The sequence below is a fragment of the Sapajus apella genome, unplaced genomic scaffold (assembly GCF_009761245.1).
Source record: "Sapajus apella isolate SASKATOON/1434 unplaced genomic scaffold, GSC_monkey_1.0 scaffold23, whole genome shotgun sequence".
In the NCBI taxonomy this organism is placed as follows: domain Eukaryota; kingdom Metazoa; phylum Chordata; class Mammalia; order Primates; family Cebidae; genus Sapajus; species Sapajus apella.
The window spans coordinates 33,502,503-33,528,114 of NW_022436963.1; the positions used below are offsets into that span (position 1 = coordinate 33,502,503).

General features: G+C 37.9%; 1 protein-coding gene across 4 annotated transcripts in view; it reads left to right on the plus strand.

Moving 5' to 3' along the window:
- GRM7 (glutamate metabotropic receptor 7) overlaps nucleotides 1–25,612 on the plus strand; it is an 878,927-nt gene that overhangs the window by 579,242 nt on the left and 274,073 nt on the right. For all 4 annotated transcript variants that reach the window (XM_032289679.1, XM_032289680.1, XM_032289681.1 and 1 more), the window contains one exon: nucleotides 7,018–7,157. In XM_032289679.1, coding sequence (XP_032145570.1) covers nucleotides 7,018–7,157 — 140 coding nt within the window. The remainder of the gene's footprint in view (nucleotides 1–7,017; nucleotides 7,158–25,612) is intronic.

Consider the following 25,612-nt stretch of genomic DNA (forward strand, 5'->3'; position numbering starts at 1 on the left):
CATGTTTGGTTTCTGTTCTTATGTCAGTTTGCTGAGAATGATGGTTTCTAGTTTCATGTCCCTGCAAAGGACATGAACTCATCCTTTTTTATGGCTGCATAGTATTCCATAGTTTATATGTGCTACATTTTCTTTATCCAGTCCATCAGTGATGGGCATTTGGGTTGGTTCCAAGTCTTTGCTATTGTGAACAGTGTATATTTCTGTTTTAAAAAACTCTTTACTTTTTCCTTTTAATAACAACTCTTCTAAAACCCACAACAGGGTATCAATCTTTCATAAGTTATCTAGTATCTGAATAAAGAGGAACCACATTGAATATGGAAACCAATAGTTTCCTAGTTTAGATGGAGAGAAAGAAGGTCAATTACAAGTTACATTCTGTGTTTTTTTCTTCATGTTACAGAATCTCCTAATATTTGTATAGCCAATTTTCCCAGAATCAAACAAATATAAATTTTATTTTTTTTCAAGCATCAGATTTTATATGCTGAGGTCAGTTTGTGCACTTTTTATTCTGGTTCATGGATATCTGTGACCATTCTTGTACTAGTGACAAAAATAAAATAAAATTTATTTGGTGAATTTTCTTGCTGGTTTTCCCTGATTCTTCTTTTAGAGAATGATTATAGACCCATTTTGTCAAGATAGACTTGACTATTGACGAGCCAGAATAGCTGAGCTATATATAGGGCTTATATTTATTAAGTAGTTATTGTGTGCTAGAAACTGCTAAAAAGAACTGCTAAACATTTTATGCATTGGCTTATTTTATCTTTAAAACATCCGGATGATTTAGGATACTATTATTATTTTTCCTTTTTTTTTTTTTTTTTTTACAGATAAGGAAACTGATTCATAGGGAACTTAAGTATTGCAAAGTTAAAATCCATACAGCTAGAGAGTGATGATGTTATACTTGGGCCACAGGACAATCTGCTTCCTTAAATGTTATTCTTTGAGTTGTTGAGAGGAAAGGCTTATGGCATCATCATTCCTGCTGCCTCCTCTTAGATCTGAGGTTACATGGGAATTACAGGAAGGTCTAATTTTTTCTCCCTTTTTTGGTCATCATTATAATCATACTCCATGGTCAACATAATCTTCTTTCTCTGAGGCTATCTCTTTCTTCCATATGACAGCTAAGAGACTTCTGGCTCCCAGGACACTGTCATATTCATGGATGATAGGGCGCAAAAATTTTGTAAAGCAAAGAAGCTGTGCTAAATTTAATTAGTGAGTCCCATGTCACTTTAAGTGAGCAGTTATTAAAGGGGAAAAAACTTGGCATGTTTTACTCATTCAATTTTCTGATTTTTGGTTAAACAATCAAATCCTAAAGAAAAGAAAATATTTGTCCAAGACTACCTAGCTACTAAAGGACAGAGGTAGATCTAGAACTCAAGTATTTTTTGCAATCTATTGTGCAAAATTTAACCTTTATTTTCCATGTTTTATGAGGATTTTGATTTTTCTTTGTCTCAATAAGCTTGAGATTATGTTTCACTATGGCTTTAATACAAAATTTGCTGTATAGATAGGAGGTTTGTTTCAGACAGTGGAGTACAATTTAATAACTCTGATCTTCACATTTACCAAAGTAGCAATTTAAGAAATGATAATAGAGTACCCTAAAGGTATTGCTACAGTTTCACCAAGTACTTAGCCTCCTCTTGTGCATTGAGGAAAGAAATTGGTAATTTAGTCTTTATCACGCATAGACACTTTTTCCTGCATCCCAACTCAATGCAAAGTCCCAAGCCTAAATTCATTTGAGTTATCTTTATGTTGGCCCATTCAAACAGATGGCAATACTTACAAATGTAAATATAATAAATTTGGTGTCTTGGATATAAAATCTGAAAGAATTGCTCTAGAATGAAGGATTTAATCTGAAGCATGCCTGTACTTCGATTTACTAGTTTCTAGAAAACAAATTGGAGCAGGTTATATTTTGTAGAGATGGCAGATATCAGATTCTCTTTTTGCAATATGATGTTTAACTTTGCTTCATCAAGAGGTGAGATCTATTTTTCCACCCTTTGAGTGAGGCTGTGACTAATTTGGAAGTAGCACTGTGACTTCTAAGGCAAAATATTTCTGTCTGGTTTTATTGGAACATTTGAAATATGGGCATGGCTACCATGCTGGGAGGAAGCCTAGATGCCACACTGACAGGCCACATGTAGCCACATGTTCTGGCTACAACCCCAGCTGAGGTCCCACCTGTTAGCCAATAGCAACTGTCAGCCCCAGCTGACATGAGTGGACCAGAGAGCTGCTGTCCCCACAGAGCTCTGACCAAATTACAAAATAAATGTTGTTTTGAATACTAATATTCAAGCTGGTTCCTGGGCAGAAAGATATAACAGGAGCCCGAATAAATCCAACGTTCCTGGAATCTGTGCATGGCATAATAAAATGAGAACAGAAAATGTGTCAGGTAAATACGTTGATGCAAAAGACTGTTTCATTATCTCAGCTATCTGAATCCATATTCCTTCTCTGTATGGGAGGAAAGAAATGTCATTCAGTTACTCTAATCCAATAGGGGAGATTTCAGTCTTCAGTACACTCTGTTAGTTGTCCTTTACTGTCTGTTGTTACCCTTCTTGTCAGGTGGCCCTATTACTTTTGCCCTAGCGTACCAGCATTTTTGCTTCAATGCCTTATGGACATCTCTGTGGGGAATCACCTCCCATTTGGTGAATTCTTTATGTCCTCTGGACTTTTTTAAAATATAGAGTTCATTGAACACAATGCTTCTTGTTCTCTTTTAAGAAGTTCATGGATGCTGTTAAAAAGGAGATATGGGGATTTAAAAAACTGGAAATAATAAGCCAGCTGCATTAGAGAATCCATCAAAAAGGTCAAAGCCACACAATGTGCTATTACAAGTCATCAGTTAGATAAAGTATTCAGCCCTTCTGCCTTAATTTTTTTAAACCTGAACTTTAATGAGAATGGAAAGGGCATGATAAGAAACATTTCTTCTAACAAAGATTGCAAAAAGGGAGAAAGATTAGGTGATGGGGCCCATTCTGATGAATAGGTAGCCGGTACACTTGAGTTCCTCTGGATCCCCAGGCCTCCAATATTCTTCTTCTCTCCTCTCAAAGACTATGAAAAGCTCAAATCATATTGTTTAATGAATAGTAGCTGTAGAATTACAGCAAAGCACAACATGAATCCTAGTATCTAATGTGAAAGAAAAAGGTGAGTATCTGAATAATAATGCCTTTGTGCAAACTGACAGGATTCTCATTTCTTTGCTAATAACGTGAAATCCCAATTTCACTTTTTCTTCCTATATACTCAAAAGGCTTGTTGAAAGCAGAAAGCCAATGTTAAAAATCTTTTGTTGTTATTGATGTTTTTGTTGTTATTATTTTCTCCCTATACTGGAAAGAATTGTGTTGATTCTTAAATACAGAGGGCTTAAGAGATCCCTATTATGATAAAGTGGGTGTCTTTGTGGTCTATGGGGATAGTGTCTAGGTAAAAGACAGAAAAAAAAAATTGAGATGGTGCTTTGGCCACACACAGATTCAGCCATTGACTCAAATTGACAAAGCAGTGTAGCTCACAGGAGATCAGTGTTCACTCCCAGAGCTCCAGCTTGCTGTTTGGAAAAAATATATATATTTATAGTGTTGGAGAAATTTGAATTATATACCAGTTCAGTATAAGCACTTACCCAGCAGGTTGGGAGCAGAGAGGGCAGAAGGAGCCAGTGTGCCAAAGCATTCATTGGTGTTCAGGGCATGCGTTAACCCATTTTCACACTGCTGATTAAAGGCATGCCCAATACTGGGTAATTTATTTTAAAAAAAAAAAAAAAAGAGGTTTAATGGACTCACAGTTCCATGTGGCTAGGGAAGCCTCCCAATCATGGTGGAAGAGAAAAGGCACGTCTTACATGGTGGCATGCAAGAGAGAATGAGAGCCAAGCAAAAGGGGAAACCCCCTTTAAAACCGTCAGATCTGTTGAGACTTATTCACTATCACAAGCACAGTATGGAGAAACCACTCCCATGGTTCAACTATGTCCCACTGTGTCCCTCCCACAATACATGGGAATTACGGGAGCTACAATCAAGATGAAATTTGAGTGGGGTCACAGCTAAACCGTATCAGGACATTACCTAGGTATGTTTCCTGTGACAAAGTTGGATGTATTAACTTGATGAGTGTGTGAGTATAAGCATGGGAACCCAGTAAGCCCATTCTTGGGACTTCCAGGAGCAGAGTAAGGCTCTCAAGTGATTCAGATTATAGGGCCTCGTTTGTCTAGAACACAAAAGCAGGAGATGGGTGAAGACTGCCTTCAAATATGTAGGTCAAGGGTGACAAGACAGAGACAGGATGAGATGGATACCAAGGCAATATTCATGTGAATAAAAGTTATGACAGCATCTAAACCAGACAGGGAAAAGTATTCTTAAAATAGTAAAAAAAATTTCTAGGTCTTTGAGGAAGCACCACACTGTCTTCCACAATGGTTGAACTAGTTTACACTCACACCAACAGTGTAGAAGTGTTCCTATTTCTCCACATCCTCTCCAGCATCTGTTGTCTCCAGGTTTTTTAATGATTGCCATTCTAACTGGTGTGAGGTGGAATCTCAATGTGGTTTTGATTTGCATTTCTCTAATAATCAGTGATGATGAGCATTTTTTCATATATATTTGTTGGCATTCCATTTGACCCAGCAATCCCACTACTGAGTATATACCCAAAGGATTAAAAATCATTCTATTATAGAGACACATGCACACATATGTTCATAGCAGCACTGTTTGCAATAGCAAAGATGGGGAACCAACCCACAAGCCCATCAACGATAGGCTGGACAAGGAAAATGTGGCACATATACACCATGGAATACTATGCAGCCATAAAGAATGATGAGTTTGTGTCCTTTGTAGGGACATGGATGAATCTAGAAACCATAATTCTCAACAAAGTGACACAGGAACAGAAAATCAAACACTGCATGTTCTCACTCATAGGTGGGTGTTGAACAATGAGAACACATGGACACAGGGAGGGGAGCATCACACACTGGGGTCTGTTGTGGGGGGCCCAAGGGAGGGACAGCGGTGGGGGTGGGGAGTTTGGGGATGGATAACATGGGGAGAAATGCCAGATATAGGTGATGGCAGGATGGAGGCAGGAAACCACATTGCCATGTGTGTACCTATGAAACAATCCTGCATGATCTGCACATGTACCCCAGAACCATATAATTTTAAAAAAAAGTTAAAAGCCAAAAGCTTTTTTTTATTATTTTTTTTTTTAAAAAAGAGGTAAAAACGACAACAACAACAACAAAGCTGCCAAACCTTGAGGAAGCAGACATGATATTGAGAATGTCCCCACAGAAACAATTAACACAAGAATGTTGCTGAAATACGTGTTTAATAGTAATGATTTTTATAATTTTAATTTTTATAATTGCTTTACTTGCTTATACCTCAAAACCAGATATAACAGTGCTTTCAGTTACCCAGACAGATGGATTTTTCAAGGCACCAAAGTTGCCCTCTCCTAACTCGTATCTAATTTCAATTTCTCTGTCACTAAAAGCTTTTCTTTTCTTTATTTTCCAAATAGCAAGCTGGGGCTCACGTTGGGAGTGGACCTGATCTTCTCAGAGCGACATTGTTTTGGTCCCACTAGTTTGAGTCAGTGGCTGAACCTGTGTGTGGCCAAAGCACCTTTTCAATTTGTAAATGGCAGGACATAGAGCATTGTTTTCTGGTAGGAATATTGGTCCAGTATTAGGCTACAGGCAGGTAGCAGTCATATGTCATGTGGCCGGTGGTATTTTTTCCCAATTCCAGAGGATCATGAAAGAAATAGCCCTCAGTTACTGATATTTTGTGATTCTTCTGTGATTGTTGCGGAAACTAACCAAAACTCATGTATTGCATTACTTGTGTACAGTTCTCCAGTTGTTTTATGTGGTTAATATTAAGGGTCCTTTACTCATCCAACCATATACACTATATATTGAATATGGGCAGATATATATATAGAGAGAGTGTGTGTTTGTGTGTATATATATATGTATATTTTATATATAAATTAACTTTGGAGTTAATTTTAAAGGGCCAATGTATTTACTGAGTGTGTGTGTGTGTGTGTGTGTGTGTGTGTGTAGGGTGAGGGAGTGTGTGTGTGTGTATATATATATGTGTGTATATATATATGTGTGTGTATATATATATATGTGTGTATATATATATATATATGTGTGTGTGTGTATATATGTGTATATATATATACACACACACACTCAGTAAATACATTGGCCCTTTAAAATTAACTCCACAGTCCAATTCTGTGAAAATAACTGGTTGTGTTTTAAGGTAGTCATTTTAAGAAGATCCAAATGAGAGATTGAGAAAGAGACCAATATTTATTTGAACACCTGCCAAATACAGTGCTAAACATTTTACCCTGTTTATCATATTAGGTAAATTAGAAATAGCCAGAAAAGGTATTTTAAATGTAATGAGTAGAAAAGTACATTTAAATATATTTTTTTCTTATTTACTTCTTGTTTTCTAAATTTCATTTCTATTAATATTAATTTGTTATTTTTGAAATTGTTCTTTACTGACCACAATTTAGTGTTAGATGGAACTAAAGTAATCATTAAAATTAGCAGCAGCAGCACCATAATAAAACTTAAGGCTGTCTCTTAAAAATAATGCATGTAGTTTTTATTTGTCAGGAGGGGGAATGATTAGCATAAAATTTTTTAAAATACTGAGAAACAGTGAAACTATTCAAAAGGGGAAGTAGTCTTCCACCTTCTATAATTAAAATCCACAGGACATAGTGATAATCTGCCTATGAATTTCAGGGGCTATTTGGGGGACTCTATTAAAGGGGATATCTACTAACTACCTTGCTCCTCAGCAAGTCTCCAACCTGTCACTCATAGTACAAGAGATATAAGGAATCTTGTTTAACTTTAGAATCTTTCATTTTTTCTGTCTTCCTTAGGTAGTGCTGGCACTCCAGTGATGTTTAACAAGAACGGGGATGCACCTGGGCGTTATGACATCTTTCAATACCAGACCACAAACACCAGCAACCCTGGTTACCGTCTGATTGGGCAGTGGACAGACGAACTACAGCTCAATGTGAGTTCTGCTTGCTTCCTTTCTTCCCTTGTTGAGACGAATGAACAGACTTTTAATTTGGTCAGTTAAACAAGTGTTTCTTGTTTAATGTTTGTATGTATATGCAAGAGAGCATGCAATTTGTTGTGGGCATCAGCAAAAACTGGTGTCCAATAATAATGATGGTGATGATGATGATGGAAAATGTGTATTGAATTTTGTGCATTATATTCATCACCTGTGTGAATTATCTCATTTAATCTGAGACTAGGATTACTTAGCAAATGGATTAGGTGAAATTGTTACCACCTAACAATTTCACAAGATCCTTCTCTTGATTATACTTTTTATTTCTTCTGCCTCCCTACTGTTTCTTCCTTCCTTTTCCTTTTTTATTTGGTGGTAGTGATTTTTTATTATTTTTTCAGACATTTTAGTGTATCACTTTATGTGATATTTATAATTAGATAATCTAAGTAATTGCAGTGCTAGGCATTTCTGTAATCTCTCCCACTTTCTGTAAAATGTGACCTTAAGTAAGCAGCCACTTCCTTTCACAAGATTATGTCAAATCCATCATCCAGTGTCCTAGCTTCAAAACAATCAGAAATTTCTCTCTTAGCCTTTTTGTTCTATTCAGGCCTTGAAATAATTGGGTAAAACTCAGCCATCCTGTGGGAAAGCAATTTGCTTTACTCACCTACTGATTCAAATGTTCATCTAATCCAGAAACTTCACAGACACACCCAGAATATTCGACCAACTATCAGGGCAGTCCATGGTCCAGTCAAGTAGAACATAAGATTAACCATCGCAGTCTCTATCCTAGACAATTCCTTTAATGTCTTTTGTAAAGCAATAAATTATGTCATTACCCTTTATTATAGGTATCCTATATCTTAGGAGACACCTTTGGAATTATTGATAACAAGGCTTCTTGGGTGTAGAAAGCAAATCCATTTCTTGGAAAGTGGAAGGTTATGTTGGGGTTTCTAAGAAGAAACAGTTGTTCACATAGGGAGGGGTGAAGTCACTACAGGCCAGTTACTTCATCTGCACATAGCCTTAGCATAGATCTGCTTGCACCTATCCAGTTGTCCGCATCGTGAGGTGCACCATACATGTGAACTGGCACTAAAATTGGGTCAAAAGAATTATGCTCTGGCATTCAGGAATGGTTGGAATCAACAGGTACCATCCATGGCTTATATAAATGTAAACAGACAAGATCAAAAAAGAAGTTAAGATTATTCTGAATCCAAGGCATGCTAAACTTGCAAGTAAAAAGAGAAAATAAAAACAAAACAGAAACGTAAAAGGTAAACTCAAGGGTGTAATCAAAAGCAGAATCAAAGCAGTATAACCTGGGTGACACTGAAAGTGTGTTTTTATTGGGTGCTGCCATGTGCTGTAAGATAAATCAGCCAAAACTAAAGGTAGAGAGTCAAGGACTATGGTACATAGGTGAAGTGCTCAGGGCTTATTGTAAGATCAATTGGATTAAATAGGTTCATTAATCTTTTCCAGCATAAACCCTACACTATTGTTAAATTTCTGGCACATATAATTTGTCCAATATCCATAAAATTTCCCAAGTAGCATTCACCAACTTCAGATCGGATCTTACGTGGGAGTTCTTAAGCACACTATTTTTAAGAACCAACATGAACACTGATTTATTTTATTTTATTTTATTTTTTATTATTTTGATATGGAGTCTTGCTTTGTCTCCAGGCTGGAGTGCAGTGGTGCAATCTCAGCTCACTGCAACCTCTCCCTCCTGGGTTCAAGTGATTCTCCCGCCTCAGCCTCCCGGTAGCTGGGATTACAGGTGCACACCACCATGTCCAGCTAATTTTTGTATTTTTAGTAGATACAGGGTTTCACCATCTTGGCCAGGAGGGTTTCAATCTCTTGACCTTGTGATCCCCCTGCCTCAGCTTCTTGAAGTGCTGGGATTAATTTTGTTTTTATTAGTTTGGTTTGTATTTTATCCTTTGTAAGGATTGCATTTGATTAGCCATTCAACAAGGTTTTGTTGTTTTGTTTTTAAATACCTATCATGTTATAATAATTGTGAGAGTCAATGCGTAGGTACATAATGGAGATGACACAAATGCGGTCCCTATTCTTGCACAATTCAGCACCTAGGATAGAGTTACGTGGTACTCAGTAAACAGATATGTACATGCAAATTCTGAAGTATGATAATGAAGAAGGTGGTAGAGGGTAATGGAGGTAGGAAAGGAAGGACCTTCTACAAGAGAAGCCAGCAATGTGAAAAGTAGAATGACCAGCAAGTCAGATGGCTGATGTGGCAATGGATTAATCAGCAAAGGAGATGAGAGGAAGGGTAAGAGGAGATATTAGACCAATAGTTAAGAATCATATTCATGCAGCTCCTTGTATGTCATGATACATTTTTTAAAATTTATTCTGAGTGCATTTAAAGACCACTAAGAAGTACTAAGCAAGGAAGAGGGAGTGGCTGCATCAAATTTGGGAATAAAATTACTGCATTTTCTGGGAAGGTAATGGAGGGGGCAAAAGTAGCAGCAGAAAGACCAATTATGAGTTTGTTGCAGGTATCTAGCTAGAATAGGGTGGCTAAGTGAGGTGGTTCTCAGACTGCACTGTGCATCAGGGCCCTCTGGAGGGCTTGTAACAGCACGTATTACTGGGCCCTACTTTCAAAGAAGCTGATTTATAAGAAATAGAGGTGCAGGAAGCCTCAATATTTGCTTTTTTCAGAAGTCCTTGGGCAATATTGATGGCACTTTGAGAACCTCTGGCTTAGAGACATGTGTGATAGTGAAGATGAAGCCAAATGAATGGGATGCGTATGTGGCATGAAGCACTGTGTGGATGATAGCAACACATGAAATGAGGGAGGCTGCTGGGAGTGCAACGGAGAAAATCAATTTCAGTTGGGATTCTTACATATGTGAGGCTTCTTAAATATACTATACCCAAAATGAAATGGGTATAGGTCTGAAGCTCCAACAATAGTTTTGAGTCATAATTATAAAACAATGTAAACTGTTAACTTATAAATGGACTTTAAATCCATTAGAAAGAGAGATAAGAGAAGAGTAGAGAACCCAAGGCCTTGAAAACCTCATAGAAAATGACATAATTCCGGCCTCGCATGTTGGCTCACACCTGTAATCCCAACACTCTGGAAGGCCAAGGCAGGCAGATCACGAGATCAAGAGTTCGAGACCAGCCTGGCCAACATAATGAAACTGCATCTCTATTAGAAATACAAAATAATTAACTGAGTGTGGTGGCAGGTGCCTGCAATCCTAGCTACTTAGGAGACTGTGGCAGGAGAATCACTTGAACCCAGACGGTGGAGGTTGCAGTGAGCCGAGATCACACCACTGTACTCCAGCCCCTCAGCCCCTCTAAGTCTCTCTCTCAAAAAAAAAACTCAAAAAAAAGGGCGCCCTGTTTAAAATATTCTGTTTAATTTTCCCAGAGAGTTGGGCTAACTTATACTTTCAATTTTTTCAATTTTTGTTTGTGTTTATGCTAGCTAAGTCAGGGGCTTATTTTTGGCTTGAAACTAAGTGTGAGCATTCTTCATTCTACTTTGTCATGCTGAGATTGATGTGTTAGGAAAAACAAGAACCTTCAGGTAGATGTAGTAGTTGGTACTTGGTATTGCATAGGACCTAAAGGAGTGAATGACAGCCATGAAGGGGTCATTTTTAGAGGGATAAGAGGATAAGTTTAATTCAACTAGTGTGGCTGCTGATATAACTGAGCTTGGTAGGATGTCACCCTGTTGAAACCTTTTATTGTGAAATTTAATTTGAATTGTATGCAAGGGGATAAAAAAGAAAATAAAAGTTGAGTAGAGTACCCAGAGGGTACCCTAACCCTCTCAGCCAGGGACCTAGAGCCATAGCCCAGTTGTCCTATCCAGTGGTTCATTCCTCTCCAACATCATCCTGCCCTAGATGTTCCTTTTGCTGTGTCATTTGTTACAGGTACTGTAAATGGTCTTTATAGTTTGTAAATTTGTGCAAATAGTTCTGTCGATTTGCTTTCTTGTAGTCAACGGAACAACAACAAAAAATGTATTTCAAGTAAAGAGTGTATGTCTCCTCACAAAGATTCATGGGTACTTTTTCAGTTCTCAGTTACATCTTCTTAAGAAAATGAAATTTTCGGGAGTAGCTTTCTCTGTGGTCAGTAATTGCAAATGAATTTTCGAGCCAAGAAATCAGTTTTACGTTCTTAGAATTCCAGCTCTGTAGATCAGACTGCTCCGCTGTTCCACATGCAATTTCTGGAATTCAGGTGACTGGCAGTGTGCTGTCTGATGTAGAATGCCTCATGTACCCTCACTACACTGTCTCCTCTGTGGCCCAAGAGATGACTGAATGGTTGCCTATTAGGATATTTCTGCTGAACAAGAATTCTGCAGAAGGAAATAATAACCAACAAAACCATTCACTCTTCTAATTGTAACGTCTACAGAAATAACCCTAATTGCTTAGGTTTCCATTAAACTATCTGGAGATTTTATAAAATACTCTTCCTGGGAGAAGGAAGAAGCAACAGTGCAACAAACATGATTGCTTATCTGCAGTGTGTCAGGAGAGATGATAGCTTGTGGAGATATTAGAATAAATAGGGACAGATCCTGCACTCCAAGTTCACAGTCTAGGATAAGGGCTCTGTAGTAGATATATTGCATTTTAGGGCTACATGCAGGCACTGGTTTAGGGATACATCCACCACAGTGTGATATTTGAACTGGATCTTTTGAAGCTTAAATGGTAGTTCCTGAGATGAAGTAAAAAAAAAAAATGCTTTAGAATAAATAACGCAATAATATTTAAAAATTAGGGCGGGGGATATTTCTGAAAAAGGCAAGAAATGGAATGTGAATGCCTAAAGTACTCTAAATTTATGTTGTAAGTAAACTGTATTATGTGTGATAGAAACCATGTTGGTTACTTTGTCATCTTTTATTTAGCCGAAATTCAGAAGTTCAGGAAGCTCAGGTGTGTTAAAAATGTTCACTTTCCAAATAACTAGAATTCTCTAAAATACCAAAATGTTAATTAAAGCATTTTTAGAAATGAACTAGTCTTAATTGCAGCTTCCTGTAGTGAACTGCGTATTTTCTTAAATAGAAGACTAAATGAATATTACTGCCTCTTTTCTGGATAACTGAAGTCCTGCAAACCTCAGTTTTCTGCCATTGTTTAGGATAGACCAACTTTGTGATCTTCTGAGGTATATGGGGCTTGTTAACTTTTTCAGTGATTTTTTTTCTCTGTTGAGCTTACACTTCACACCTAGAGGCTGAAAGCTCCTTGAAGGTAGGATCCATGTTTTAGTCGCTGCTTGGATGCCTGCAAATGCAGTACCTAGCACACAGTAGACATTTGTTATCTTTTTGTTAATATATATAATCATGTATAATGAACATGTCCTTTTTTAAAATGATGGAAATTATTTGCAGCCATTAGTCACTCTTCCTCCTTCTGAGAAGAGCACCCAAGTTTCTCTTTTTAGCCATGTGGTTTGCCATGGGTGTTTCCCAAGTCCAGGGAAGTCAACTAATTCAGTCTAAGCCAATCACTGGCCATAGTGATGGGGATGGGCCCCCATACTACATCTGTCTAATCGAGAAGAACCACTGGATGTCTGCTGGCCAATCTGAGACACCAACATGCCCTTCCCAGAGGCAGGGGCTTCCTAGGGAGCCATTTTGAGGCCACCATGTAGGAGTTTCAGGGAAGAAAAGCCAAAACTTGAAAAGAGAAACTAGATCTCGGTCATGGTTTGTGCCCTAGGAAATCCTTACCAGAAGCCATTTGTAATGCTCTCTGGATTGTTTAGTTATCAATAAATTAGGACAATTTATGTAAGATACTCTTTAAAGTCTTATTCACTATAGTAACCAAAAATTAAAAAATAAGAATTGGTTTTTGTTTTAGTATGCCCAGGATGGAAAAGAAAAAATATCAGCTACCCCCTTTTAAGCAGAATTTTTTAGATTTTATTAAACTGAGGTAATTAAAATTAATTTTAAAAGTTGTAATGTTTGTTCCATATTGAATCTTTCATACTCATTAAAATTTAGGCTGTCCCAGACACTGAAGACATTAAGAGAAACAGTTGATTGCCAGAATAACTATTTAATACAATTACATATTTCCAAGTCAATATGGACTTATACCTGTCTATAAAGTTGCTGATCACTCTATTGTTTCATAATTGTAACAGTAAAAATGTTTTTAAAATCTTATTGTACTCAAAATTTACAATGTATTACATGAGGTATGTAATAGCAATAATCAAGGCAATGTTGACAGAAACATATGTAAGATGTCAAAATCTTGTACTTCTTCAGCTTCAATCTGGTGGCTTCTTTTATGGAACCACCTTTTTTAATAATTAGCAGCTCTCTTCTTGTAATTTATAGTTTTATTGTTAGTAATTAGAACAGCAGGCTTTAAAGCTGAACTGATTAAATGGATCTCAGTCCCAAATTCTTCATTACTAGCTATAAAGCAGGGACATGGTAGTACCTATTTCACTGAGTTATTGTTAGCATTACATGTAATAAATAATATGTGTAACATGCTAAAAACAGAGCCTGGCACATAGTAAATGTTCAACAAATGTTAGCCACAACAACAACAAAAATAACAATAATTTCACTTCCTTAGTTTATCACATGATGATATGGTTTGCCTGTGTCCCCACCCAAATATCATCTCGAATTGTAATCCCCACATATTAAAGGAGGGACCTGAAATACCCACATGTTGAGGAAGAGAGGTGATTGTATTACTGAGGTGGTTTCCCACATGCTGTTCTCATAGTAGTGAGTGAGTTCTCCTGAGATCTGATGATAAGTGTCTGGCATTTTATAAGTGTCTGGCATTTCCCCTGCTTTCACTTCTCTCTCTTGCCACCACATGAAGAAGATCCTTGCTTTCCCTTGACTGTAAATTTTCTGAGGCCTCCCCAGCCATGTGGAACTGTGAGCCATTAGAACCTCTTTCCTTCATAAATTACCCAGTCTCAGGTATTTCTTTATGGCAGTGTGAAAACAGAGTAATACGCATGATCCATAATTGCTCAAAACATCAATTACTAGCAGTTAGCTGGATTATTTTTCTGTATCCCCCAGCACCAAGCATAATGCTGAGCATATAGAAATGGCTTGTGAAATATTAAATGGATAAAGAGATAAACAGACAAACAATTGAATTATATAAATTACTTAAGGCCCGGGACTGTGTCATTGTTAACTTAACATTCCAGTGCCTATTGGATGAATGGATCAGAGGATTCAACCAGATATCTACCTGAGTCAGCAATTCTGCATGATTCAGGGATGCATTTTAGAACTTGATTTTCCAAATAGGTTCCTTAAGGGTTCCCTAAGTGGTCTGTAAGCTTGTTCCAAGTGCAAAGATAGACTAGTTTGATGTTTGAATGTTAGTTAAGGTAGATCAGAAGAAAAGGAGGAAAAGAGATAGAATAGTTTTTATTGATTTCTTATTTTTAGAAATCAGTGGCTATTTGAGAACATGAGGTGAAATTGCTGCTCTTGGGGAATCAAGTTGTGGACTCATTGGCCATTTATTGCTAAAGTTAAAGTTAACTAATCATCAGACCACTGAGGCTAGTTGTATTTTCCACCTGCTTCTCCACAATTTAATGCTACATTACAGGAAGCATGAGAACAGGAAAGAATTTAGGATTTGCTCTCTAATCACACCCTGCCTGTTACTGATCATATCTGTGAACCGGGACAAGGAAGTTCTCTTCGGAAAGAAAGCATTTAACCTGACACCAGAGTAACAAGAGTTATTTTTATTTGTCAGCATCTCTAAATCTGTGATATTTCATGAAAGATATTTATAAATCAAAAATAGTACTGCTATGTTAATTTATAAATCCAAAATAAGTACTGCTTCCCATTTGTCAATTAACTCGAGATGAGAGACCCCAAACTGATTACAGACAGCAGGTGTGGTTCAAAAATTAACGACTTGCCAATATTTTAAACATTGGGAAATGACAGATGAATATGTTTTTGACCTCTCTTTAAAAAAATCAGACCTGGCAGTGATGCACCTTTACTTCCCAGGCAGCACAAGCTGGCAAAATCAAAGGAACAGCTTTCCACTTTATACAAGGTGTGTGCTCTTTATGTTACCACAGACCCCTCACCTCCTACCACTCCACTCTCTTACAAAATCCGCCTAACTCCCTCTAGCATTTTATTTCATTCACCTAATCTAGACTTTGAATAGATTCTAAGTTATTTCCACTAATTCAGAAATTAGTTTGAACGTATGCTTAATTTTTATTGATAGCCTCTGGAAATTGGTTTCTAAAAATCAACAATAATATATCAATACTATTAATATCCAAAAATCACTCCATGATATGCAATAATACTTTCTTAAAAGGGTTAGCAGTCTGAAAGAGAAGACTGCCTTAATTAAAAAAATAATGCTTTTGTTTGGAAACATGTATTTGTATGTATTCAGAAACATTGGAAATGAAAGAAACAGATTTTTCCTTCTTTTGTCAGCATCTCTCCTAGGAATCAATGGTGTATAACTGTGTTATTTCTATGAATGTCTGGAAGATTAATAATATTTATAATTATCAATATGGCTCCACAAACATGTACATTAGAGAGCCCAAACGCCCATAAATACTTGTTTGCATTCTAGACATTCAAGAAAATCACTTCATGTTTATTAATAAACTCCAGATTATTTGTAAACTGTTGAATGCCATTACTATCTGTATTTTTGGTTCAGACAAAATATATATGAAAAAAAGAAATACAACAAGATGAATGACTTTGGAGAGCTGGACTCTTATACACGGACTCACTCGTTATCACCAACCCAAAATCATGAAAGAAAAGAAAGTCAGTTAATGTATGATCTGCCTTTTTTGTTTGGGAAGCCAAAAACTTCTAGAATGATCTGGTTATGTTCAAATGAAAATATAGGAAGTAGATTTAAAGTGCTTCCCTTCAACTGGGAAAAAACTTTCATAAGTTTTTTCATAAAGTGGGGCATCGTCAAAAGGCTCCCGTTTGAGTCCTGCCTTTCCTCAAGCATGAGGAAATCATTTGACATTCCTGAACCACAGTTCCATTTTGTATTTTAAAAAAGTAAAATAAAATAAAGACAAGTCAAGCTAAATATGTGCCTCATAAGAACACTTTGAAAATGAATAGTGATACCTTCCCTGATACAAGAATGCATATGAGATTGGTGGCTATGTTTCCTGTATTAGTTTTCTATTGCTGCTATAAAAAATTACCACCTATTTAGTGACTTAAAACAGCACAAGTTTATTATAGTTCTGTAGGCTATAAGTCCAACATAGGTCTCACAGGACTAATATCAAGGTGGCACCTGGACTATGCTTCTTTCTTTGTTTCTCTTTCTTAGGGAGAATCTTATTTCTACTCATTTGGGTTGTTGGAAGCGTTTAGTCCTCTTTGGTTATGGGACTGAGGTCGCTGTTTCTTTGCTGGCAGCAGCGGATAGACCTTAGCTTCTGGAGCCTACCCTGACACCTTGACCTGTGACCCCTTTCCTCTATCCTCAAAGCTGGCAATGGCAGGTCAAGTTTCTCTGAGCATCCAGTGTCTTCTGCCTCTTTTTCTGTCAATGCATTTCTTTCCTTGATTCTTCTGTCTTCCTCTTCCACTTTGTAAGGCCCATATGATTGTACTGGGTCACCCAGATAATTCAAGATAATCTCTTTACTTTAAGATATGTGACCATATTCCAACTACAAAGTCCCTTTTGCCATATAATGTAACATATTTACAGGTTCCAAAAATTAGAACATAGACATCTTTGCGGGGAGTTGAGAAGAATGGATTATTTTGCCTGCCATAGTTCTTTATTTTATTAAATAACTTTGTTTTTCTGGGAGATCTATAACATCCATATTAAATTCCCATTCCTAAATGGGGAGAGCTATATTCTTAATGTGTGTCCCCTCCAAACCTCGTGTTGCAATTTAACTCCTAGTGTGGTGGCGTTGGGCGGGGGACCTAAAGGAGGTGTTTGAGTCACGGGTGCAAACCCCTCATGAATAGATTAATGCCCTCCTCAGAGCTGAGTGAGTTTTTACTCTCTTAGTTCCTAAAAGAGCTGAATGTTAAAAAGCCTAGCACCTTTTTCCCCTCTGCCTCTCTCTTGCTTCCTCTCTCACTATGATCTCTGTACACACTGGCTTCTCTTTACCTTCTGCCATGAGTGAAAGCAGCCTGAGGCTCTTGCCAGATGCCCAGTCTTGATTTTTTCATATATCAGAATCATGAGCCAAATCTTTTTTCTTTATAAATTAGTCTCAGGTGTTCCTGTATAGAAACATAAAACAAAGGAAGAGAGTTAACATAATTGTGTAAATAGGAATGTTATGAAGCTTATATATTTAAATACTTTTGGTATGTAATTGAACTAGTCTGTTTGATAAATTTCTCACTCACATTTCCCAGGAAGCTTAGATAGAACCCTAACTTTCATGATAAACATATAGAATCCCCCTTGAGTAGCAGGGGAAGATTGAAGATTAATAGGGAGAGTAAGTGATGCCAGTATCATAGAAGAATTAGATGAGCTTGAAGAGAGAGGACTGTTGACTCTAGCTATTTATCAGGCTCCCTGCAGATGGCATGGCCCCATCTACTGAAACTGAGTGGAACTCCCAACAAGGTAGTGAGAGATGAGGCCACAAAGTCACCACTTCTGGAAACCTGGTCAAAATGAGAAAGACAATAACAATACTCTCTCATCTCTCTGATCTCACCTTATGTTAACTCATTTACAGCTTCCATTTAAACCAGGATAACTTGGTCATGCTAATGTTTTCCAATCCCATTGCCCCCAGTTAAGATATTTCATTCCTATTTTAGTCCCCAGATTCATCAATATTTTGCTTTTGTTGCATTAGATCTCTTTCAAGGACAAAGCATAAATGCAGAGCACTTCCTCAAAATGTATCTCAAATGGGAAAACATAAAGTGAGCATATGATTTAGCAGTTCCACTTCTAGTTATATACCTAACTCTCACATTTTCTGGCTGTGAAAGGCAATGTAGCAGTAGCACACAGTAGTTAATAGCTTGGGATTTGGAGTTTTGATTGCTGAGTCCCTGAGAAAGCTACCAAAATACCTTATTGATATAAGAAAGTCACATTTATTGCTTACTGCAATAAGAGAGAGCACTAGGCCCAGGGTAGTGGCCCACACCTGTATTCCTAGCATTTTGGGAGGCTAAGGCAGCAGATCACTTGAGGCCATGAGTTTGAGACCAGCCTGGATAACAAAGCAAGACCCCATCTATACAAAAAAATTTTTTAAATAATAATATAGATGGTTGTGATGGCACATGCTTATAGTCCTAGCTACTCAGGAGGCTGAGGCAGGAGGATCCTTTGAGGCCAGAAGTTCAAGAAAGCAATGAGCTGTGACTGCAGTGCTGCACTCCAACCTACATAACAGAGCAAGATCCTGTTTCTAAAAAAAGAGAGGGAGTAAGATAAAACCACCTTATAGAGTTTTTGTAATATCTCAAAAAAAGGAAGTCAAGGGCAGATATTTGTTAAGATTTGGGGGTTTGAAGTAAGACACTTCCTTCAATGAGGGAAGCTTGGTCAGAACTATGAAAGTATGTGATGTTATAGTTTTGCATTGCTGAACACAGCAAAGGGGATTTTGAAACTAGACATTTTGAGTAAACTGTTCTTTGATTGGGGGTTGGCCCAGTTGAGCAATCAGTATTTCTCAAAAGGGACTGTTTTCCCTCTGCTAACTTATTTTCCTGACTGATTATTCAAATAAATGGATTTTCAGGAAGTTCCAACAACAAACCATAAAATTATTTGTAACTTTATCTTCCTGGGTAAGAATTTCTTATAATAGTAAAATCCTATTAGTGTAGACAGTTTTTGTTTCCTTGATCCTATTTAGCTGAGTGATTGCAGAAAATTTGTTCTGAGGATATAGACCAAGTTAGAATCTTTTAATCTATGGTATCAGCTTTGTAGAGGGTCAGTTTCAATAGAGTTCTGTGATACCTAGTGAGAGATTTTTTGGTGTTATCATTTATGGCCACAATAAAAAGTCAAATTTATCTGACTTTTCTACTGTAACTTTCAGAACCAAAATAGCACAGCCACTGAGCTGTATGTCATCCCAATATACTGTTGTTCTTAAGCAAGACAATTCCATAACTGGCATTGTCATAGCATTCCTCTCTTGAAATTACAGTGTTCATGTCCTCAGTGGGGGCTTTAGTCTGAAAGAGGTCATTTTTCTGATTACCGTAGCTAGAGTCCCCTACCCTATGCCCTGTCCTCTGAGGTAGGCCCTACTATTCTTAGGGATGCTTTGATCAGTCCCCCTTTCTTTCTGCCATTTTATGTAGCATCATGTGTACAAATAGTTTTTCAAAAAAAAAGAAACATCTATTGAGAGTAGTAACCCCCACCAAAAGAAAAACTGAAATAAGCAAAGTACCCCTTGATCCCTCAATTGTACACATACGTAAATGAGTCTCCCACTCCTGGAAACAAGTTCCAGCTGATCTTTGCACAGCTGTACAGCTAACTAGTTTCCCTTTTCTAAGCATAAAAGTGGTGTCATCCTTAAACTCTTACATTTGACTAACTGTGAAGCCCAAAAAGTCATATGTGTCCTCCTTGGAAAATGGGGTTCACATATACTTTTGTGTGCCATGATGTCATGTTTACAGTACTCTGGGTACGTTAATAGGGACCAATAGGGGATCTGGGAAGATTTTACAGGGTAAGTGAAATAAGAGCTGCTCCTTCAAAGATGTATAGGGAATTACATGCCTGGGGGAAGGCAGGTAGAGGTAGAACTAATAACCAGTCATATATAAAGGAATGATTTTGTAAATTGTTAAATACAAAGTGTTGACTTGGTCTTGTGTGTTGAAGATAGCATCACATTTAAACACAGCTCTCTGGCCAATAGGTGTGCATTCCTTACAAACTTCTCAACAAACACACAACTATTCAGTTGTAGGGGCTCTTTTCAATTGGTGTACTTGAAAGTCTTCCTGAGGCTGACAATGAGAAAGAAGTAACAAGCTCAGAACAAGGAAGACAGAAAGGATGTGGTGGGAAAATACAAAAAGTCTGGGTTTCTCATCAATAACAAATTTGTTCTTGATTTATTGTGTGGTGATACTGTAAGGGAGCCTTCACAATGACTGAATAGGATACCAGCACCTTTATCTTAGCAGGGAATTTGATGCCTGCCATTTGAAATTACACACTGAAAGCAAGCTTTAACACATGGATGGATATGCGTTGGAAAGGTAAGTGGCTTTTGGAAATTGCCCTGAAATCGTTTATGCGTCAATAAGAAGCTAACATTGACGTTGGCAAATAGTCAGTTACATGATTCATGTGCATATTTCCTGAAAGTTAATTTTTTTCTGTGAACTGTGTAGATCACCTTGGCTGTAAGTGCCAGTTTACAGGATTCAATCAAGGATGGCAACTTACAATGGCAGGAGTCTGGGGAGGAGGGGTGGAACTCATAGCTCTTTACTTTCTCATCACTGTTATTGTTACACAAATGAGTGTCATCACCACTTAAGGTGATTGTCTATAATGAAAGGAGGCTTGAGCAGAAGACTAACTGATTTGCTTTATACTCATTACCTGACATTACTGAACAACTATTGAAGATTTTCTGGATGCCTTGCAAATTTCATTGTCAATATCTTATTAGGCATATCCAGTATTGTGAGCATTTCTATCACGGTGTATTCAACATTTAGGTACTTCTGTTGAAATGCCTTCTTTCACTGGTCTCTGCTCTATATTTAAATTTGTTTTTTTTAAAAAAAAACATCTGGAGCTACTATGGGGGTGATAGGATTATTTTTAAACAGAAAATGCTATTGATTCTTTGAAAATTTCTTGAGTCAAATCTGCTTTCTTTGGCTAAATTCTACTTTCTGAAAACTGGAGAGGAGTTAGTAGCTCAGTATTTACAGGTGTGGGCTGACACTTATTTCAGAAGGGGTGGTATGGAGGATATCATAAAGCATGGGCTGTGGAGGCAGGCTGTTGGGATTTAAATCCCACGTTTGGCCGCCTATTGGTTCTACCACCTAACTTGTTTCCCTTCTCTATGCCTCATTCCCCCATCTGCAAAATGAGATTAATATTGGGGCCTAACGCACAAGATTGTTGTGAGAGTTAATGACGTGAAAAGTGACTAGGACAGTGGCTGGTACAATAAATACTTGCTGGGACTAATATTGTTGTTGCTACTTTCTCTGAAACAGATAAGATCATGTTATTCTTGTATGTCAAAACTTCCCACCACTTTTCCCTCTTTCCAGGATCAGAAGGCCACTCCCAGCTCCTGCCTTCGCCCCATACCTCTCTGCCCTGGTTCTGCTGCTCACACCCATGCTTCTGTCTCAAAGACCTCTCTGACTGTCTTGAATCTGTCACATTCTCTCTGACATTTCTGTGTCTTGTACACATCATCTGAAATGCCATATTCCACCACCAAATTGAACACTGGCCACTGGACGCATTCCACCTTACTTGTGAAGACTCATATAAATAATTGCTTCTTCCTTAACGTCCCCAGTGGAAATTTCCATCTTGCTAGGTCAACAATGTTTTTTAACCACTTCCATGAAGTTCTTCAGAGCACTGTCTCTTTCAGGGCCTAGCAGAGTGTTAGACATCAAAATGGTGCTTGAAAATCAATGTGTAAAGTGGTAAATACTTGAATCTCTACTTTGTTACTAACTTTCCTTGTCCAGAGAGCTCTGTAACTACAGTTTAGAAATAAGAGTCATTATTGGAGCTTTCAAAAGCACCTCTGGTGGAAATTTTTAAAAAATGCACTCAAAAGAGCAAAGTAACCAGTTGCCTAGTGTGCATTCATTCATCAGGACCTCGAAGCTCAATCTTACCCCTAGGGAGGACTAAGAGGGCACAGAGAGTCTTCTTTAGACAGATACTATGGAAACACTAACCACACCTCTCTCGCCCTCCCCAATTCTGGTGTATACTTAGAGAAATCTTACCTCTTCAACCCTGTTGCAAACTGGCTTCCGGAATGAATACGTAGACATCAGTTACTACCCAAGATAATTATTTTCAAAAAGGCATTCATGAGTATGTGACCAGAGGTAACAGATTTAGCTGTGTTAGATGACTTCTTCAAGAGCAAAGTCTCCACCGAGTACCAGACTTTGGAGCTGCATCTCACTTTGCTTGTTTCTTTCTGAGATGTATGTCTTTATTCTCCTGTTGTTTCTCTTTGCTGTGATCAACACAAAGAAACATCACCGTATGTTTCTTTTTAAATATATATCTTTTGAAATATCATTTGAATGATTTGTACCCTTTCTTCTAGCCATTTCTCATGGGATTGCTAATTTCCATCTCTCCTTATGAAGCCTCTATCTCCAGTTAAAAAGTAAAATCACACACAAGTGTATATTCAGCATAACTTGGTCCATGTCAATTTCTGTTCTAAAGCATTGTATCAAAGGGTCTTTGATGACCATTTATAAGTGGCACTTTCTTTGTCCTTATTCATGATCCAATGTGCCCTTCCTGAAGAGCAAATTCAAAAAGGTCACTTTATTAATGTGAATGCATTCTTTTGAATTTTCACCACAGGTGCTTTTGAAAGTTGCAATAATCATTCTTCTCTCTCCCAGCTTGAAACATGAACTTGGCCCTCCTTGTTACTCTGTTGTGACTATGCCTTCCTCATAGGCATTTTTCTTTATTCTGCTCACTGAAGCTTATGCTGACAGCACATCTCAGGAACCATGAATTTACAGGCTTAGCCTTTCCCATGCCAACTGGAGGGAAATCTGGGGACCCGCTGACCTGTTGAAAAGCCATATGTTTCTGCTGTCTTAGGTGGAAGTCTTTCCACTAAGCGCTGGGCTCTGTTTTATCACTTCTTGTCATATGGTACTCACTGGGTAATTGCTCATGCCATTAAAAATTTATGTTGGCCCACATATCAAGTAGACATTTATTTTTCAGCTGAGAGTTGACTGGAGCATTTTGCAAAGGAAGGGGAGAGAAAAAAGCATGGAATTTAATCAGCAAATTTCTAGTCCTCGTTCTTTTTGCCAAGAGGGTTACATTTCAAATATTTAATAATCAGTAAGAGCTGGGGCCAATCAATGAGTATAATGAATATCTCTTGCTGAAATAGAGTCCTGAAGCCTCCTATCTTATTAACCTATAAGTTACTGGATCATGGGCAGGCCATGGGCATCCATCCCTGGGAAAGGTTGGGAATGTAGAACAATAGAGTTAACTGGAGTAGGGTGAGGAGTCCTACTTATCAACTAGTGTGAAGGCATTTTAGTATCCGAAGGTCACTCTTGCGTACATGACTAGTTATTATTTCGGTTTTGACCCACCTCCCCACAGGCATGCAGTCACCTGCACATATTTGATGGGTTAGCTCTTGTTTTACTCACTCCGTAACACCTTCCATAATTCTAAATTGGTCCCTATGCAGTGTCCCCAGAGCACCCTAAACATGACTTTATGGTACCAAGAGTATAGGCTGAGAACCAGAAAACAATTATAGTACAGAGGTGGAAACAGTGTAGCCTCAGAAGTCCAGCTCAGAAGTCGCTGGACCTCAGTGTACTCGTAGGTAAACTCGGGACATTTATACTGTCTTATCTGCTTTTCCCCAAAAGAAGATTCCAAGACAAGAATTTGGGAAATGATCCTGACAAACATGTAAGGAAGTAGGTGAATGAGGCAAGGAAGGGCAAGAGGCCAGGACAGAGTGTGGGGATGAGGAGGCTGTCACTCTGGGCACCTAGAGCTACATCTCGCTGGTGATATGAGATATAGAGAATGTCAAGAAGAACCTCAAAAGTGTGGCAAGGAAGCTGGGGTACTTATCTGCAACTCTCATGCCTCACTATTTGAGGGATACTCCTTGGAGGTCATTTCAGCACTTACACCTAACAGTAGCCAGAGACCATTCTCAAGCAGAGAGGCCAAGAGTGTGCCATGTTAGCACATATGTTGAGTATGTTGACCTGTACAGAAAATGCCTGCCAGATGACAGCACGTGCTACAGATACTGATGACAGCACGTGCTACAGATACTTCCCTGACAGAATTTCTGTGATAATGTATGCAAAGGAGCTAGCTTGTTGTCTAACCTATAGGACCTTCTAAATATATATTGATGAACAATAAGTGAAAATAGTTAACTTTTTAATCACCCATTGTATGCCAGTCACTATGCTGTCTCACAGCTTACTTATTAGGTAGCTCTCACAGCTCATTTATTAGGTAGGTGCTATTTTTATTACCATTTTACAGTTGAGAAACCTGAAGTCCCCAACAATGCTATGGGTCAAGGTCTATAGGCAATAAATAAGTGGTGAATAAATCCAGGTTGTCTGGCTCCATGGTTCACAGTCATAACTGCTATGTATACTAACTCTCCATCAGTAACAGAAAAAAAAAAGGCTGTAAAGATTTTTAAATTCACGTAAAAGTTAACTAACTCTAACTCTTGTTTTTCCTTTGCTACTGTGGCAACTTATATGACGACAGGAACAACTTGACATTTTTCTTAATTTAAACTCAGCTCATTCATTTGCAGTGCACAATGGATACCATGTTTGTCAGACACAGATGCAGTCATTAGCCAAGAACAGTTAGTGAGGGTCTCCTGTGTGCACTGCTTTGTTCTCAGAGCTGTTGGGAGATGCAGAAGAAGTGGAAGAGACAATCCCATCCATCACAGAGTCTAACCAGAAAAGATAGCAAGAAAGATGCTCACAGTTACCTACCTAGGTGGGAAAATGAGAACTACCCATACACAACTTAGCTAGGCCCCCTCAAGGTAGAAGAGTTGGGGACTTCCTTCTCTCCTGCAGTGTATTCTTCAGGTTCTAGCTGGTAGAAATGCAGATTTAGAGCAATATCACAGGAAAAAGAAGTCTTAAGGGGAGTGGTATAGAGAAGAAGGAAGGGACCAAGCTCCACATTTACAGAGGGAAAGTTGGTTATATGTGAACTAGCCCCAAAGCAATTGAATTAAATTGGGACTTTAGGTTTAGAACTGTGTTAAAATTGACTTAATTACTCTGAGATTTACCATCAGAATCTGGAATTGGCTCCATAACATCCACCTCACCAGTATGTTGCAATATTAACTAAAAAGCAAATGACCAAAATGGTATACCATATTCATACATATTATATCTATTTATTTGCTTGCACTTTGGGAGTAGTAATTCATTGAGTTTGCAGAGTTAAATTGTTGAGTATTACTATTGCAGATTTGAATGTGAGTATTGCTAGTGTGTATTGCTACATTAAGTAGGGCTTAAAACCATGGGTTTCAAACTTTGCCATACATTCAGATCATTGGGATGCATGTTGAAA